At 35.8% G+C, this 19,105-nt stretch overlaps 2 protein-coding genes across 4 annotated transcripts in view; one reads left to right on the forward strand and one right to left on the reverse strand.

Annotated features, from left to right (window-relative positions):
• Nucleotides 1–19,105, forward strand: part of pi4kab (phosphatidylinositol 4-kinase, catalytic, alpha b) — a 57,716-nt gene that overhangs the window by 11,886 nt on the left and 26,725 nt on the right. For all 3 annotated transcript variants that reach the window (XM_089119904.1, XM_089119905.1, XM_089119906.1), the window contains exons 14-19: nucleotides 448–577; nucleotides 920–1,015; nucleotides 2,398–2,581; nucleotides 4,048–4,151; nucleotides 4,588–4,756; nucleotides 6,095–6,145. In XM_089119904.1, the coding sequence (XP_088976030.1) occupies nucleotides 448–577; nucleotides 920–1,015; nucleotides 2,398–2,581; nucleotides 4,048–4,151; nucleotides 4,588–4,756; nucleotides 6,095–6,145 (734 nt within the window). The remainder of the gene's footprint in view (nucleotides 1–447; nucleotides 578–919; nucleotides 1,016–2,397; nucleotides 2,582–4,047; nucleotides 4,152–4,587; nucleotides 4,757–6,094; nucleotides 6,146–19,105) is intronic.
• serpind1 (serpin peptidase inhibitor, clade D (heparin cofactor), member 1) lies at nucleotides 7,459–17,993 on the reverse strand. The gene is made up of 5 exons (XM_039686807.2): nucleotides 17,876–17,993; nucleotides 16,080–16,984; nucleotides 11,854–12,127; nucleotides 10,164–10,308; nucleotides 7,459–9,694 (listed from the first exon to the last, which is right to left on the reverse strand). The coding sequence occupies exons 1-5, from the start codon at nucleotides 17,956–17,958 to the stop codon at nucleotides 9,503–9,505; spliced, it is 1,599 nt and encodes a 532-aa protein (XP_039542741.2). The 5' UTR covers nucleotides 17,959–17,993; the 3' UTR covers nucleotides 7,459–9,502.

Below are 19,105 nucleotides of genomic sequence, written 5' to 3' on the forward strand. Positions count from 1 at the left end.
AATTATCTAATTTATACATGTATTTATTTTTTTATCTAGTTTATCTATAAACTCATATTTTTGTGCCTGTTGTTTGTTTGTTTATTTAGTTGATCTATTTTCTCATCTATCTATTTTTTGTTGTTTTTATTTATTTGGCTATTTTATTTTTATATAATTTATTTGTATTTACTCTTATCTAATTTTAATTTGAATATTTATTTAGTTTTTATGTATCTATTTTGGATCGATTTATTTTATATTTACTTTGTCTATTTTCTTACGTTTATATTTATCTAATTTAATATATTCTCTATTTTTTATTTCATTTATAGATCTAGTTTCTTATCTATTTGTTTCTCTTGATTTTTTTTTCTATATGTATATATAAATATTTTCTTGAGTTTTTACTTCTCTCATATGGTTTATATAGCATTAATGCTATACCTCTGAACCTCTTTCCTTCAGGAGGAGGCGGGATCAAAATAAACGTGACCAATGAGCATTCTCAGCCCTCGCTCAACTTCCTGTCCAACAGGAAAGACCAGCCGTCCATGTACGAGCAGCTCAGAGACATCTCCATCGACAACATCTGCAGGTCAGGCTCACTTCGGCCCAGTAATCTTAGTCAAGGTTTCACTTTAGTTTGACAATTTTAGATCAATAAGATCCCCTTAAATGAATTTGTTCAGGAATGACGTTAATAATAATGTTATCTAAATTTAATCCCACCATAATTTGTTTGTTTTACTCTATTTTTCTCTATTTAAATACCAATAAATGTAAAGGACTTGTTGTGGAGTGAGGACCTAAATCAAAAAGTTTATAGTATTTTATAAAAGTTTATATAAATGCTCAAACAGCAACGTTACACACTGAAGAGCGATGAACATAACCCAACAGTTGCTCTTTAAATGCACGTTCCTCCTGTCGTGTGCAGATGTCTGAAGGCCGGCCTCACGATGGATCCTGTGATCGTGGAGGCGTTCTTGGCCAGCCTGTCCAACCGGCTCTACATCTCCCAGGAAAATGACAAGTGAGGAAAACAATCTATAACGGCTCCTGAATGTTTTCCCCAGATCAGAAAAAATCACGCTTCAACTGATGCCTTCGATGTGTTTTATATTTAATGTCTTCTTCTCAAGAATCAGGACATTTTACCATCACACCGTGAAAAAACTGAAAATAAACCAAAATTACAATCAAATTTGTGAAGAACTGATTTTTCCATGACGTTATTCAATTTAGCTTATTACTTCAAATCAATACACATCAACACGCATAAACGATAAACAAGATATGTACAAACATACCGTGTGCCTTCTAATCAGGATTCAGGAGACATATTCGGATCAAAACTCTTCTTAATTTTGTCGTGTGCGACACCTCATGTCTCTCAGTTTCTTCTTTCTTTCCGTGTTCACGCAAAATCAAATCACATGACCGGTACGTCTTATGTCACTCATTTTCTCCAGTAGGTGTCACTATTGCCAAATTATCATGCAAATAAAATACAATTCCCAAAAGAGTATTATACAACATTTATAAAACAAACAAAACAAAACTAGAAAATACACTATCTGCGACAGCTACACAATCTCTCTCTCTCTCTATCTCTATATTTATTTATTTTAATCTGTTGTTTATTTTTGATTGATTTATTTAATTTATATACTATATCTATTTTTATTTTATATTAAGATATAAACTGATTTTTGATCTAGGTTTTAGATTGTGTTGAAAAGCCTTCATCGTTTACTGTTCCGGGTCAAAAATGACTCGTAAACCTCTCCTTATGCTGTATTATCATAAAAATACTGGATTCAACCTTTTTATCAATTTACAGGAAATGTGAGAATTTGTCACACACACACGGACTGCATAAATTACAGTCGTTTGATGTCTAAAGATGTGTCTCGATTCGTTCGCTTGTTTAATTACTGTAATTCACTGTACTGGAAAGAAACTGTCGTACCGATGAATTAAACAACGGATAAAGATACAAATAATAATAATAATAATAGATTTTATTTATAACGCACTTTTCATTCCAAAGAATCCCAAAGTGCTACATAAAAGAACAACAATAATAGCTACAGAATACTAAAAACAATAAAACAATAAGACAATCAGCATATAAAAGCCTTTCTAAATACAAATCATACAAACTGATAAGATATCAACTGTTTATATTATATTAATGTATCTATTTATTTTATATCTGATGTATTTTATATATTACTTATTATATTATTTCTAGTATAGATCATGCAGTTTCTTATATATCTCTCTCGCTCTCTCTCTCCTTTGCTCCTCTCCCATGGTTCACATGCAGTGTCTGTATCCCTGTATAAATGCTATTCCCTGTGCTGACCTCTGAACTTTAAATGACTGACACGTGTGTGTGTGTCTCCTCAGGGAAGCCCATCTGATCCCGGACCACACCATCCGGGCGCTGGGTCACATCGCGGTGGCCATGAGAGACAGTCCTAAAGTGATGGAGCCGATCCTGCAGATCCTGCAGCAGAAGTTCTGCCAGCCGCCCTCGCCGCTAGACGTGCTCATCATAGACCAGCTGGGCTGCATGGTCATCACGGGGAATGTGAGCGTCTGTCTCACACACACACACACACACACACACATACGGACTGCATAATTACAGCCGTTTGATGTGTAAAGCTGCAACAGCAACGCTGCATTTATTTTCAGTGGCTTCAATCGTTTCTTGATTACTGTAATCCACTGAACTGGATAGAAACTGTCCAACCGATGAATTAAACAACAGATGAAGACGAGGAGTCGCGATGAAAACTGTTACAAACATGATGAGACTTTTTCACTCATTCACGGCCATTTAGAACTTGTACTATCCCAAACAAAAGTATTATTATTTCTACTTTTACTACAAATATTATTATGATTGTTTCAGATTGCCTAGAATATCTATTAATCACTATAATTTTTTTTCACTAAGGAAAGGAAGGGGGAAAATAGAATAAATAAATAATAATAATAATCAAAAAGGATGTTTTTTATATATATATATATATATATATAATGATGTTTTATATATATATATATATATATAAATAAATAATATATATATATATATATATTCATTAAAATTATTACGTACCTGTGTACACTATATTCGGCTTTTCTCCCCTCTAAGAATGTGTGTGTGTGTTGTCATTTGTCTAATTCTTTTTCTATATGTCTTGTTAATAAAAAAACAACAACAAAAGGATCAGAAATAAATGAGATTATCAAATCAATTCCTTTTAGATTGTGTTGTAAATCCCTCACGATTTACTGTTCCTCTTTAATTGCTTGTAAATCTTTCATTATGAGGTATTATCATCAAATATTGATTCAATGTTTTTATCAACTTGTTTTCTTTCCGTTGGCACAGGCTTTGTATTTCTTTTTGGAACTGATTGATCGTAGGCCATTGATCAAGATTATTTATCAGCTTACATCAATAAGAACTGCCAAACATGTGCTGAGATAACACAAATATATTAGGGCTGTCAAATAATTAATCACATCCAAAATAAAAGTTTGTGTTTACATAATATATGTGGGTACACTGTGTATAATTATTTATATATATATATATATATATATATATATATATATAAAACACATACATGTATATTTCAGAAAAAAATATTATTTATATATAAAATATTTATATTTTTATATAATATAAATTATATATAAATCTATAAACATGAAAATATTTCTTAAATATATACAAGCATGCGTGTGTATTTATATATATATATATATAAAATAATTATGCACAGTGCACCCACATATATTATGTAAACAAAACTTTTATTTTGAATGTGATTAATCATTTGACAGCCCTAATATATATATTTTCTGACTTCTCCTATGAAAGCTCATCCCAAAATATGTGGGAGGACATCATTTATGAATCATAACCCGGCCGTGTTACTTGCCACGGATGATTTTTAATTTCAAACCCTGATCTTGATCATAATAGAGTGTGTATAATGTGTGTTTCTCTAACCGGCGGTGTGTTTTGTGTTTTTACTACAGCAATACATCTATCAGGAGGTGTGGAACCTGTTCCAGCAGATCAGCGTCAAAGCCAGTAACGTGGTGTATTCTGCCACCAGAGACTACAGGGACCACGGATACAGGTGTGTGTGTGCGTGAAAGAGAGAGAGTGAGTGTGTGAGTGTTATTTTTGCAATTGTGTTTTTTTTTAAATATCTGTATCTTGTGAATGTATGTAAATATGAATCACTCTTCTGCTCTAGAAATGTGCTATAAAAAATTAAACTATTTTAATTATAGAATTATGTAAAATGACCCTCATGAATCGCCATAATTTACTCTTGTCAATCAATATTTATATTATAGATTCTCAATAATTAATCTGTGATATGTTCATTGTGGTGGGCTCGTGTTAATGAGCTAACAATAGAGATGATTTCGGAACCATCTTTTTTATTTATTTAATTTTAATATATTTTTAGTTCAGAGAAAGTTACTTTTTCTCCATGATGTGATTTTATTAATCTGTTTCCAGTGTGTGTCTGCGGGGGGTTTGATGTGAAGTGTGTGTGTGTGCAGGCACTGCTCTCTGGCGGTGATCAACGCTCTGGCCAATATCGCGGCTAACCTGCAGGGGGAGCCGCTGGAGGACGAGCTGCTGGTGAATCTGCTGGAGCTGTTCGTTCAGCTCGGCCTCGAGGGCAAGAGAGCCAGCGAGCGCGCCAGTGACAAGGGCCCGGCCCTCAAAGTCAGTGTTCAAATTACACAAATTGAAATTGCAAATTGAATGGAAACACGTCAATTTCGCAAAAACTCACGAAAAAGTTTTTTTCAGGCAATTCGGAAAAGGAATATTTTTCTAAACTGGGATGGAAACAGTTTTTACAGTCACCTGACTCAGACGGCGCAGTGTGTTTGTACAGAGTTCTCTATTAAATTCAGAAAAAAGACAAAATAATTACAGTTAACCAATGAAACAATGCTGTGTTGTGTCAAAGTGCCGGATGAGCAGAAAATGTAGCCTTATTAACTCTTTCCCCGCCAGCGCTTTTAAAAAAGTTGTGAGCATTTTATTAATGTCACCCAGAATATATTGTTGTATGAATATATACATTATATATAAGAACAGAGTCTCAGGTTTAAAAAAAACATTTTTTTTTTATTGTAGCTTCATGCATATTTGTTTTTTAATCGACCCTTGAATGTGGGTACGTTTGACTAAAATGCCTGTTTGCGCCTTCATGCGTTCTCTGATCGGACAGACCTGGTGTAGCTGGAACTGTTTCATCAAACCAGATGGTGATCCGGCCAGTGAAAACTCAATTAACCAGGTGTAAAAAGCAACATAAAGCTTAGAAAATCACGTTTTTGTCTGGATCCGTTTCAGAGCGATGATCAAAACACAGATGGAGTCGATCGAGAGCCGACACTTCATTCAGTACATCAGGCAGTTTTGATTTATATGCAGTTTAATGTTGATGATCTTGTTATTTTACATGATTTTAGTGTTTTGATCCGGAGAGTTTGTACTCTTTAAGACAATGTGTGTTAGCTACATCACAGTGAATGCAGATCAGCGGCGGGTAAAGAGTAGGGGTGCACCGATATGAAAATTTTGGCCGATACCGATAACCAATAATTCTTTATATTTGAAAGCCGATAACCGATATATCGGCCGATAAACTTAAATCCAAATTTGTATCTAATTTTGAAACCTCTCATAATTAAATCCATGTCCCAAGCGCACGATTATAATGATGTTGATTTGAGCTGCACATGTTGTACCGAACCGTATTTTCATTTTTTGAAGAGATTTCAATCATATTTCAAGATATTCAAAAACATGAACAGTGCTCAACAAGTGTCTCAGCTGAAGGGAATAATACATCATTTATCGGCTTTAATACATCGGCCATATTTTCTTACCAGGACGATAACGATAACGTTAAAAATGAACATATATCGGCCGAGACCGATATGCTGGCCGATATATCGTGCATCCCTAGTAAAGAGTTAAATGAGGATCCTCTGATGCTTCAGTGTGTGTCGATGCTGTTCATTTTAGTTTTCTTTATTTCTTCCCTAGGCATCCAGCAGTGCTGGTAATCTAGGTGTCCTCATCCCTGTAATCGCTGTGGTAAGACACACACACTCATACACTCACACACCAGTGGTGGAATGTAACGAAGTACAAATACTTTGTTACTTTACTTGAGTACATTTTTCACGTATCTTTACTTTACTTAAGTAGAATAAATAGTGCATACTTTTTACTTTTACTTCGTTACATTTTGCAGCAATTATTATACTTTCTACAACTTCTGTTACATTTTCGTTACATTTTCTGATCAGTTTTTCCCCTGCCAAAACGTAATCTGACCGTCCGTCCGTTGCACGTTTGTCTCGCCAGTGACGTTTGGTCGCCATAGCAACCTGGTCACACTAAATGCGTCTCGCACGCAGTGCGTTTATCGTGCAATTTATACGCGAAAATTAGTGTTTACGTGCATAGGAAACGCACCGTGTCTAATATATGTTTGGTTAGGATTATGGCAAGCCAAGAGGTTCAGAATTACACCATAAATTAATCGCGATTACTGCCAAACGTAGTTATTAACATATAGTAAGGATAAGCATGATGTGCATATTGCCTAATCGCAAGCTTGTTTCAGAAATGGTGACATTTTTTTTTTCTAAAAATGAAGTATTAGGTTGAATGAGTTAGAATTAAATGTTTTATTAATCATTAGAAAATAGACATTAAGAAAAATAAATTATGCAAGTACATTTAAAGTACATTTAAAATCAGGTACTTTTTACTTAAGTATGGTTGTCATTGTGTTACTTCTACTTTTACTAAAGTACATATTTATCTGGTTATTTGTACTTTTACTTCAGTAATGAGATTCAGCACTTCCTCCACCACTGTCACACACTGACTCGTACACTTACTCACTCACTCACTCAAATAATATAATTAACACTACAAATGATCATATTATTGTAATATTTAAATGCCAAAGAAAACGACCTTTAAATATTATAATTTTAATGTTTTGAGTTTTAAGATGAAAATATAAGTAGCAGCATATTATGGGCCTGTTTCACTTATTATATAATATGTAAATGAGAAATGTTTTCCTATTCACTAATAAATGATTTATGAGCACTCTGAGGACAGGCATGCGTTTGAAGATCAGAGAATAAATTTGCCGAAAGCATAAAAATAACTAATCAAAGATTTTGTCCACATAAAATTCGATTAGATCTCGCTCTGTTTGTGTTAAAAGCAAGATCTCTATCGGGTCTTCATGTCCAAAAATCGTAATTGGGTCTTGAGCGTTTGTGGTTGGACTTTAACTTTCCTGACAAATATTTACTCGGCTTGCAAAATGTTCTGCAGTGCTGTCGGTGTACTCCAGCGTTGTTTTGATGCTCCCTTTGAACAGATTACTTCAATAAACATTTTATTTTCAACATGTTCTGCTTCAAAAATACACAGATGAACTTAGTCTCAGTCAGAATTATTGGCACTCTTGATGAATATGAGCAAAAGCATGTGAAAATAAATTGCATTGCTACATAATTGAAAATGGGGGATTGATTTTCTCTAATACGCTTTGGCCACAATTTTATTTCATTCAATATTGTTTTTTGTAACTTCTTTTCGAGATCAGAGATCATTCCTCTTCAGTTTTCTATGGTTCAGGTTAGGGAACTGGGGCCGTCATTTTGTGCTCAGTGACCCATTTGTGTGTTGTTTTAATGTTCCTGATGGAAAATCCAAATACAGCCAATTGTAAGATTTCTAGCAGAGACTGTCAGGTTTTGATTTTTATATCTGTTGGTATTTGCTAGAATTCATAAGCTAGAAAACATGAATCTGAAAAAGAAGTCTAGGACTTCCAGCAAAAAAATAGGCCCACAACATTAAAGGGGTCATTTTTTTTCTTTGATTTTAGTCATTGTGATGGAGGATTGAGGGAATTTGGCCTTTTGTGTTTTCTCATATTTATACTCTTGTGGAACAGGAAGACATGGCTGGATAATTTAATGTTCCTATAGTAAACATTGTGTGCTCATTTTTTTTTTTTTTACATTTTAAAAATTAAAAATTAAATTTTTTTTTTTTAAATATAAATGGGAATATATTTAACCTTTGTGCATCAATTAAAAAAAGTTACACATAGGTAAAAAGAGGACAAAAATGTCCATGTCAAAAAACTGTCATAAAAATGTGACTCTTTAAAGCACAGACTTAAGTTTGGTATCATTTTAAAGAAGACCCTTTGCAGATTATTGCTGAAGTAAAAAAATAATAATAAGTAAATCCAAAAAAAAAGTTATATAGGTATAAGTTTATGAAAATTATTTATAAAAAATATTTTATATAAAATATATATTTTATAAATCAGGTTGAAATCAAAACTGCAAAAAAATCAAAGCCATAAAATCTAAATAGGTTGTGTTCCAAATTTGAGGATGATATCTCAAAAAATGAGCTTTCGGTAACAGTTTGTTTGGGCGTAGTAAGATATTTTCCCCACTGGGTGCCAGCAAAACCCCACTGGAGCTCACAGTGATTGGATTTGAATTTGCAGTTTTTCTCTCTCAGTATTACAAACACACACATGCGCACACACACATATTTTTTTATAACACACTCTGACATCCATACCAACACACCCACACAAATTTTGTTGCATAATTTATCCAGTTGGCTCTATAATATGCTGAAGCAGAAAACAGGAATAAAGCGATATTTGTTTTATAGGCCAAACTTAAAAAAAATTACACCATCTGATAAAAAATAGTAAAAAATAAAATTTTGAAGCCTTGCCATCAGAATGAAAGCCTCTTAAAAAAAGATTAGTTAACTGAACCGGGGATTAAAAATGGCAGTTTTAATGGGTTTCAATGGGGACATTTTTGTCCAAATGGTGCTGAGAGGGAGTATTTTTTGTACCTAATGCAAAAAATATTTTTTTTAAGAAAATGGCGGTGAAATAGTAAAATTCCAATAAAAATACACACCTGTGTCAAGTTTTTTGCAGTTAGCTTTAACACAGACAAAGATATCAAAAAAACAAAACTGAAAAGGACAAAAATGTCCATAAGGATGCACAAGGGTTAAGAATCATAATGGGTGCCTATCATTGTGGCCAATGTGCATTAGAGAAAAACATGTTTCATAATGGGATTTTTATTTAATTTTAAAAATTTTTTACTTCAATAAATGGTTAGATTTTTCCTAATTTTTTGAATGAAAGATCAAAAGGATAAACAATGCAGATTTATTTTCACAGTCGTCTCACTTCATATTTACAGTAATTCTGACCACGACTGCATTACTTTACAAAACTCAATTTACTTGATAAACAAACACAACCATCCATTCCATTCCTATCTGCTTTATATCTGGCTACTATTATTGTTTTGACTAACTTTTTAGTTTCATTGCTATAGGGTGATGCATCGGCTGCATTGTGTCTGATTAACTCTGTGAAGGGTCTACCACCCGTCCCATGAACACGACGCAGCCCGTGCGATGCTCGTAGATGAGGAAGAGGAAGGGCCGGTCCACCACAAACCGTGTCTGTGTTGATAAAGGCATGAATCCGACGTGTGTCAACGCTGCCGCCTCTGTACCTTCTTCATTCACTGTAATGCTGCCCTGATGCTTAAACTGAGAGAGAGAGAAGAGATTACAGGAATGAAAGGTCAAAGAGGATATATTTATAAGAGATTAGACTAAAGTGGAAAATGCCTGTTTCTTACATCATGTGATGCATATTTGATTATAAGATACAGGTGAAACTCAAAAAATGAGAAAATCGTGCAAAAGTTAATTCACTTAAAAGGTGAAGCTAATATATTATATAGACTCATTACATGCAAAGTGAGATATTTCAAGTTATGATTACGGCTTACAGATATGAAAACCTTTTCACACTATTCAATTTTTTTATTATGCATCTAAGTCATAATCATCAAAATAACAAATAAATGCTTGAAATATCTCACTTTGCAAGTAATGAGTCTATATAATATATTAGTTTCATGTTTTAAGTTGAATTACTAAAATAAATTGCACATTATTCAAATTTTTTGAGTTTCACTTGCATTCGTTTTGCACGTGTCATTCATTCAGTTACCCAGTTGATGATGACTTTCTCGGAGGTCATGGAGGAAAAGTCGCCCTTTTCAGTGAACAGGTCCGTCAGGCCCATTTCCTTCAAGTGCTCAATGAGGTCATAGTTCTGCTCCAGCTTAAACCGCGGGAAGACCACCTCACGAGTCCTGCCCGAGACCAGCACAGAAAGAGAAGTTTGAGTGTTAGAATACAACTGAAGAATGATTTAGCCAATTAGGACGTGTTCCTGGATTTTTTTTTTTTTCCAAATCATCATAATCAAACTCTGTCTGAACATAACATAACATACTACTAATAGTCTAAACATAATGTCTAGCTCTTTTTACATAGCAGCTATATATTTAATCGGTTATAAAGCAGCAGTGGTTTCATCATCCAGCTCAATTCAGTTCAAGTTTTGTTCTCATTCTGTAGTGTCAGTCAGTGATATTACTGAATATTATTGAAATCAAAGGAAAATAATTGGTTAAGAATGATTAAACCTAAACTTAACCCTTTTTCTGCCCCCCCCCCCCCCCTTTTTGATAATTGACATTAAAATGCACTATACAAACTTAAATGGTTGTAATTCAAGAATGCTTTGGAATATAGACTTAAGTTTGGTCTTGTTTTAAAGAAAACAATCAGCAGATTATTACTGAAGTGAAAGCACTTCAAAAAATTAAAGTATAAAAAAGTTATAATTTACCGTAAATCAAATATATTTTTTTATATGAAATAAATATTTTTACTATAAAATGAAAGCTTTATATCAAACCAAGTTGTGTTCCAAATTTAAAGTTGATATCACAAAAATTGAAGTTTTTGTTTAGGCGCTGTACCAAAAGAAGCCACCGGGTGCCATTGAATTCCATTGAATTTAATTGTATGCATTCTGCCATAACAAATTAATACATTTCTATCCAAATATCACTTCTGCCACTAAATATGGAACCTTGAGACTCAGACCTTTCTGAAAATATGTGTTTTGTAAAGATTAGAAAAGGTTTTGTTAATAAATTATGAAAGATGATGCCCAAAAGGGGAGGGGCCTAATAAAAAACTACCATTTCTATGATAACGCAACGTCCAATTTCAAAACGGTTTTCACAGGATGAATTCTGAGTTTGTAAGCTTTCAAATGATACCTAATTTATGATAACTACTAAAATATGTGATATAATGATAATAACAAAATGATATTTATATATATATATATAATATATTATACTTTTTAGAGGACTTCTTACCTTACTTTTTAAAATATATTTTTTCTTTTTTTATTGACAAATACTAATTATGTTTTATTATGAACTTTTAGCACTAAAAACCAAAGTTTCAATTATTAAAAGAGTGTGAGTCGACTTTTTGTGACAAAGGTCAGAAACTCCTGTAATGACGTCGTGTTTTTTTTTTTGAGGCGCACTCTTGTCATAAATTCGTATATTACTGTTCATTCATAATTTGTAAGAAAAAAATAGCACTAGAATATCTATTTAGGAGTCTTAGACCTTTCCAACGATATATAGTTTGTCATGACTAGATTACGATTTAATAGTAATATAGTGAAGTAAATTTAGGTTGCCCGGGCAAGTGACAGTTAAGGGGTTAACTTAAGTTTTATTCCAGGACCAACAATAGTTCGGATCCTACTTTTGAAGTGATTGAGTCGATGACATTAAAGTGTCAGTCTAGTGTTTATGGTGCTTTACCGATTGGTCATGTTGTTAAGCCACTTGTTGATCAGGGTTGGGGAGATCTCCTGCTCCAGGGACCTCATTCCCGAGAGTTTCTGAGGGACGGCGATGAGCATGCTGATGTTCCCGGTGTAGGGAAGCTGAAGTATGTCGCAGTTGAGCTCGTGGTCGGCCGCCGCCAGGTAACTCCCCTTGTTCTGCATCATGGGAACACGCACCTGCTTTTTCTCATTGACGCGGAATTGCCGGTAGTGTGTCAGTTCCTTCGGGAACTTCTGCTCCCACGTACCTGCGTTTGTTGGGGCAGTGAACACATGACATTGGTGTTTAATTGTGAGCTGCGTGTAATATTATTCCTTTTGACTTCTAATCTGTTTAAAGTAGGGGTGTTGTCTGTTTAAAGTAAGGCTGTTGTCCCGAATCCCGAAACCGGCCTTAATTGTCCCGAAAATTATACTAAAGCAAAATGTTGATGTAAATCATTAAAAACTGTCCGTGGAAGTTGAGTCGTACTTCAGCAAGCCCCCTCAAGTTGCAGCAGCCGCGAGGACGGTGAATGTGCAGGCAGTCTAAACTTTTGTTTGATACGCGCGAATGGAATCAAAGCTACCCTAACTCACAACCAATTCGTACGAATTCGTACGAGTGATTCAAAAGTGGCTAATTCGTACTAATTCATACGACCTCACTCGTACAAATTTGTACGATTTGTCTAAACCCACGTGACGGTTAATGTTTAGGGGCGGGGTCAGGGGTAGGTCATTTGTACGAATTCATACGAATTGGCTAATTCGAAAAATATGTACGATTTAGCTAAATCGTACTAATTCGTACGAGTGAGGTCGTACAAATTGTTACGAATTAGCCACCTCGTAAAATTCGTACGAATTCCCGTGAGATCGGGTTGAATCAAAGTCTTCACGCGTATAATTGGATGCGGTAGACGCGGATTTGACGCTTTTTTGATTTTTGAAGTACTTCGGACGGGCCTTAATGTCCAACATAATCTATACCACGAATGTCTTTCTCGTGCCATTTATACTAGGGCAGTCAATCTTCCTCTACAATACTATTCGAATTCCCATCCTTATTTTATTTAATATTCAAATAATATTTGAAGATTAAATGCAAAAATGTATTCTATTATTTATATTTACGACATTACACATGCTTATGGATCGCCAATGCCACTTTAGCATGTGGTTGTTGTTACACGTTCGGTCCACTAGGGGGACATCTAATACACATTTTATTCGTGCTGAATACGGTTGAAGTGCCTCCGATGGTTTCTCCGCGAAAAAACCACGAAAAAATTCTGAAACGTACATCTACCATTTTTAGGCTACCATTTTTGACAGTTGTTATGATGATTCACCGTGGATAACTTGTATTACGGTTCAAAAATGTAATTGTTCATCAGACGAAACAGGCATTTAATTTTCACATGCGTTTAAGCCAAGGCAGCGAAAAGGCAAGGTTGCATATAAAAGGAAATTTATAAAATATACATAAAGCAATATTCAAACTCAGTAACTGTAACTGATTTTTTTTAACATTCGAATTATTTTCTAATTTCGGAATTCGTTCCAACAGACCTAATTTATATGCTAAAAATGTTGTTCATAGGCTACGAACTGGAAAAACCCTTGGGTAGGTTTAGGGGGAGGGGGTGGGGGATGGACCCTTTTACGGTTTGTACACAATGATGACGTGCAACGTATGTGCGCGCATATTGGCAGCGGAAGTATGGCGAGAATCAGCAGCGTGTCAAGCTACGCGAGCGGATGTCCTCGCTCCAATCAACACGTTTAATCGCCTGCAGCCACAGGCGCCGCCGGTTCTCCTGAAACGGCCGTGATTCTGTCGGAAATATAAAACTTAAGCCCCTTGGTGGAATATTGATTAGTGCAACCGTAAACGCAACAACCAGACGAAGCTGGGAAACCGTTTTAATAAACTTTCGGAGTTGCTAACACGTTACAGACAGTGGGAAACACCACTTCCGTTGCCAAAACGCGCGCGCAACTATTTGATCACGTGGGCCGTAAAAGGGCCTATTACACGCCATAAAGTGCGTATCATATGCACGCGTAAACTGCGTATCATATCATTATGTCGATCGTGGAGTTTGTTCATGACGTAAACTCTGCGTTTACACTGATTTTAAAAAATGCCGAGCGCTTTTTAACCACTGGTGGTTCCTATTGTGCTGGGTTGAACCCTACTCTGAGGTAAAATACTTTCCTAGAATTAAATTCGTTCCCAGTTCCTGCAGTGCGAACACACCAAAAAGTGGGTACGCCTAGGGTTGGGCCGATGTCAGCCATCACGATGTTTAGATTGCATCGGCTACACATCTTGCCCCCCCCCCCACGTTTCCATGGTGACGCGTTATGCTTGGCACGTGATTCACCACCACCAAAATAGCGCTCTGTTGCACATTTAGCGCTTTTATTTCAAAATATTTGCTTAACTTGTTTACCATTTCATGATAAACTATCTTATATTCTGATTCTCAAATTTGTGTGTGTGAGTTTGTTTTGTCACAAAAAAAGAAAAGAAAAAATCTTAATCTGTAACGTGAGATGGGCGCCGTGTTTGGGCCGCAGATCAGACATTTGTCTGTTGGATGTATATTACAGTGCGGGAATTCATCAGTTTCTCCCGAAATACATGAAAGTAAGTGGCCCAGAGAAATAGAGTTGACTTTATAATCATTTAAACGGTGTCTCTCTGATATGAATGAAAACCGTCGTCAAATATTTGAATGGGTTGTTTATTTCCGCTTTCATAGACACCATTGTGTATTTTACAAACTAAAAATGTATTTTTTTGCTATTATATATTATATGTATACTGGTTTTTAAATGTCTGAAACCTAAAATAAATGTAATGTGGTTAGAAACACTAAAACAGTTGTGATATAGCGATTAGGGATGGGCAACGATTAATCGTGATTAATCATTAGCAAAATAAAAGTTTGTGTTTACATAATATATGTATATGTAGTGTGTATAATTAATTTGAATATATAAATACACAAACATGCATGTATATATTTAAGAAATATTTGCATGTATATACTTTATATATATTTATACATAATTAATATTATATATAAATATAAATATTTGACATATTAATAACACATTTTTCTTAAATAAATACATGCATGTGTGGGTATTTATATATACAAATTAATTATACACACACAAATATTATGTAAACACAAACTTTTATTTTGCTAACGATTAATCGCGATTAATCGTTGCCCATCGCTAATAGCGATGACGAGGGTTGCGCGCGTCCGTCTTTGGCCCAGCGCCAGCCATAGCGCAAGCACGCCGTTTGAATCTGGCCGTTATATATCACTGTACATTCGCTCCATAGACTCGCTCTGTGCTCAGCTGCTGTAGAGCGTGCCGAATTCGAAATTGCTGAAAAGATATAGAGGAAAATATGTAGTGGAAAATGAGAATATTACGAAAATTCCCCCCTCCCGATATCATCGTCCATCGCGATGTTTCACTGTAGACATCGTCTGATGTCTGTGAAAAGCCCCCACTGTTCACAAGATAGACACTGCTTGTTTGACTAGCCTAGTAGTCTTGCTGATTAAACTAGGGAAGATGCTGGTCAATGCAGTCTGGATAAAAGAAATGTTGCATTCAATGGTAGTTAGGGTTGGGTATCGTTTGAATTTGAACGATTCTGATTCTGATTCCGATTCCTTGTTTCGATTCCGGTTCCTAACGATTCTCGATTCCGATTCTTTTAAGAGGCAGGGTCAAAAAAGTTTAGCTAACCTTGCTAACCAACGGCCTTTCTGAAGGAAATACTCCTTTTGTCATTTTGCCGACATTTCGTTATTTTTAGAAAAGTGAAGCCACACTTTGGATCGCCGACGTAAGGTACTCATGTTCGACTCGCGCGGTTATGCCAACACTTCCGGTAGACGCTTCTTCGTTGGTGTTGTTCAGCGGTTTCTTCTTCCGCTCGGCGGACTGTGAATATCGAAACTAGGAATCGAAATTTTAACTTGAACGATTCCGGGAAAAACGAAAAGTTAGTCCCGATTCCAATCGATACTCGATTCTCGATACCCAACCCTAATGGTAGTACACAAAACATTTCATGTAGTGCATGATAATTTGCTTCAGGATTGATTCCCGACTATACAAATGAATGGGGTGAACCATTAGTCTAAAGAGTTTCAGATTTTAGGTCTTGAATTGGTTCACCTTTGAAGTAGAGGTAGTTCAGGAGCATCACTGCCATGTTGGGGTCGACGCTCTTCAGCGGTTCCTTGATCAGACCTTTGGTGATTTTCTGAATGCGTTGGTTGGCCTTCACAAGGAACGCCGGGTCGGCGAAATCCACAGACTGGGGTTCGGCGTAGTAGTACGTCTTCGCGTCGGCACGGAAAGCCTCCTGTACGTTTACGCTGCGTTTCACGTACAGGTCGTTGACGGAGCGTAAGGTGTAGCCGAAGTTTCGTCTGAAGAGCCTGTGTGTGAGTTTGCGGAAAAGCTTGTGCACGGTGGAGTTATCGTAATGTGCGCTGGCGTTGACGAATTCAGCGAATCCGAGAGTTTGGTAGAGTTGTTCCTGGGTGGTTGGTCCGGCTCCCAGAGACATCATTCCCATCGCGATGGAGATCCCGACGGGAGCGAGAAGAATGTTGTCCGTCTGGTTGAGTCGATTGCGCAGTTTCCGGTAAAGCCGAAACCCGAAGCGACCGTTGACGACGTTGATTCGCTGGAGGCGCGTTTGCCCGTGGAAGAGCCGCAACAGACGCGCTCTCCGTATTTTGGGGTCACTTGGCTCCAAGAAGAGGTCAAGGTCAGGAGCAGGCGTGGAGATCTCGTCGATGTGATCGCCTTCGCTGTAGTCATCCTCACCTTCCGCAAAGATCTTATCGAAGTCCAAGTAGTCTTCCTCTTCCAGTCCCTCCAGAGGGAGGTCGTTCGTGACCGTGTTTTCCCGATGGAAGTCCAACGGGATGGACTCAATGTCTGGAGAAAGTCCACGGGCATCCACCTTTTCCTTCTCAACTCCACCAAAGTGTGTACTGAGGTCTTTGACCCCAGCCAGAGCTGGGCTACTCAAGAGAGAGGCTGCAACTATAACTTGAAAGATCCACATCCTATGAAAAAATAAATAAAACAAGCACACATGGGGAATATTGAACGACTGACGGCTTCACTTGCAGATATTACACTCGGAAATCTAACACTCAATGCTCATACGCATGTTGCAAAATCCAGGGCCGTAACCCTTAGAGACACTATCAATGGTGATTTTCAATTGTTCTTAAAGGTGTAGTTCGCTTTTAAAAAAACGTTTCCTGATAATTTACTCACCCCCATGTCATCCAAGATGTCCACGTCTTATTTCTTCAGTCGAAAAGAAATGAAGGTTTTTTGATGAAAACATTCCAGGATTTTTCTCCATATAATGGACTTCAATGGGGTCCAAACGGTTCAAGGTCCAAATGAGAGTTTCAGTGCAGCTTCAAAAGGCTTTAAACGACACCAGACGATGAATAAGGGTCTTATCTAGCGAAACGAGTGGTCATTTCAAAAATAAATAAAAAAGTTTAAGTTTTATAAGCTCAAATGCTCGCCTTGCTCTGTTCTGTGATGCGCGTTTATGACATCAAAATGAACAAGTCATGACGCGAAGGGTCCTAGATAAGACCCTTATTCATCGTCTGGTGTCGTTTAAAGCCCTTTGAACAGTTTGCACTGAAACTCTCATTTGGACCTTGAACCGTTTGGTCCCCATTGAAGTCCATTATATGGAGAAAAAAATCCTGGAATGTTTTCATCAAAAACCTTAATTTCTTTTCGACTGAAGAAAGAAACACATGGACATCTTGGATGACATGGGGGTGAGTAAATTATCAGCAAAAGTTTTAAAAGTGAACTACTCCTTTAAAGCTTTTGCTTTTGGTTACTTTCTTAGCTTGATCTCTGTAATATCACACCAGTGTCTTATGAAATCGTAGTATTTTATGGTAATTTGAGCTGCTTACCTGCTCTTTCCCTCTGGAAGCTCTGTATGTGGACGTCCGTTTGTGGATTCGATCCCCAGCTGGACTTTGAAGTGGCTCTTCATTGATCAAACAGTTGCGAGTTCAAACATTCCTCACATCTGACTTGTTTAACCCTTGAAATGATCTCCGTCCATTAATTCTAGGTGCAAACTACTACAGATATGCTGTAAGTGGCCTCTTAGGATTTATATAACCCCAGTTAATCCTGATATTCCTGACAGCTGTATTAAATGTAATGAGGAAACGACGTTTCATTGTAAGAAAAGGTTTTTGATACAGTAGTTTGTCCTTGGAAGCGAAATTGTGCTTATTGCATTTACCCTGTAAATGTAGTTGTTTATAGATTTCGTTTAACATGGGATAATCTCCTAATGGATCAAATGTCATTTAATCTTGTTTTGGAAAAACTGACATGTAGAATAGAGAAAAGTAAATGTTTTTAATTGATATGAACTCACTTTTTATCATTTAATGTTAAATAATGTGGACTGTAAAAATATCCCTGATGTGATAAGTTACCGATACTGTATTGAACAATGTAGTTTTTACTAGATTTTTTAAATATTATTTATTTATTTGTATAATTATTTGTTTAAGTGTTTTTATTTTTAGCCCTCAAACCATATTCACTTTATAGCCCTTAGTCCTGTAATTGTGGGCACAGAGGACTCAGGTGTGATCCTAATTTTTATTTATTATAAATGTTATATCACTGTCTTCGATAAAGTTTTGTCTATCCATTTATGGTATTTTTTTGTATTTTGGGGGTAATTTTGAATTTATTTACTTCAAAAAGTACCATATTTTCTATGGAAATTATGCTTTTTTTTTGTTTATTTTTTTAACTACATTAAAATATCATTCCAATAAGTTCTCAGAGCTAAAACCTAAAGATGTAGTGACTTTGCGGTCACCTGGTGTCTTATTTTGGCTTATTTTCGAATGCTCTAAATTACAGTTTTTCCCATTCATTTCTATGGGTGCCCATTTTTGACCCAAATACAAGATTAAGGAGTTTTTTTTTTCACCCACTTAACATTGTAGAATTGAGTCAAAAAAAAAAATGTGTGTGTTCAGGAGGCAAACTTAGGAAAAGTAGCCAAGTCTAGTACCGCTCATATCAAGGGAAGTATTTTATTTATTTTTTTAAATTGTCTTTTTATTGATTTTAACATTTTATTAACATAAAAGAGAGAAATAATAACAATA

The sequence above is a fragment of the Pimephales promelas genome, chromosome 14, assembly GCF_988280905.1.
Source record: "Pimephales promelas chromosome 14, fPimPro1.hap1.1, whole genome shotgun sequence".
Taxonomy (NCBI): Eukaryota; Metazoa; Chordata; class Actinopteri; order Cypriniformes; family Leuciscidae; genus Pimephales; species Pimephales promelas.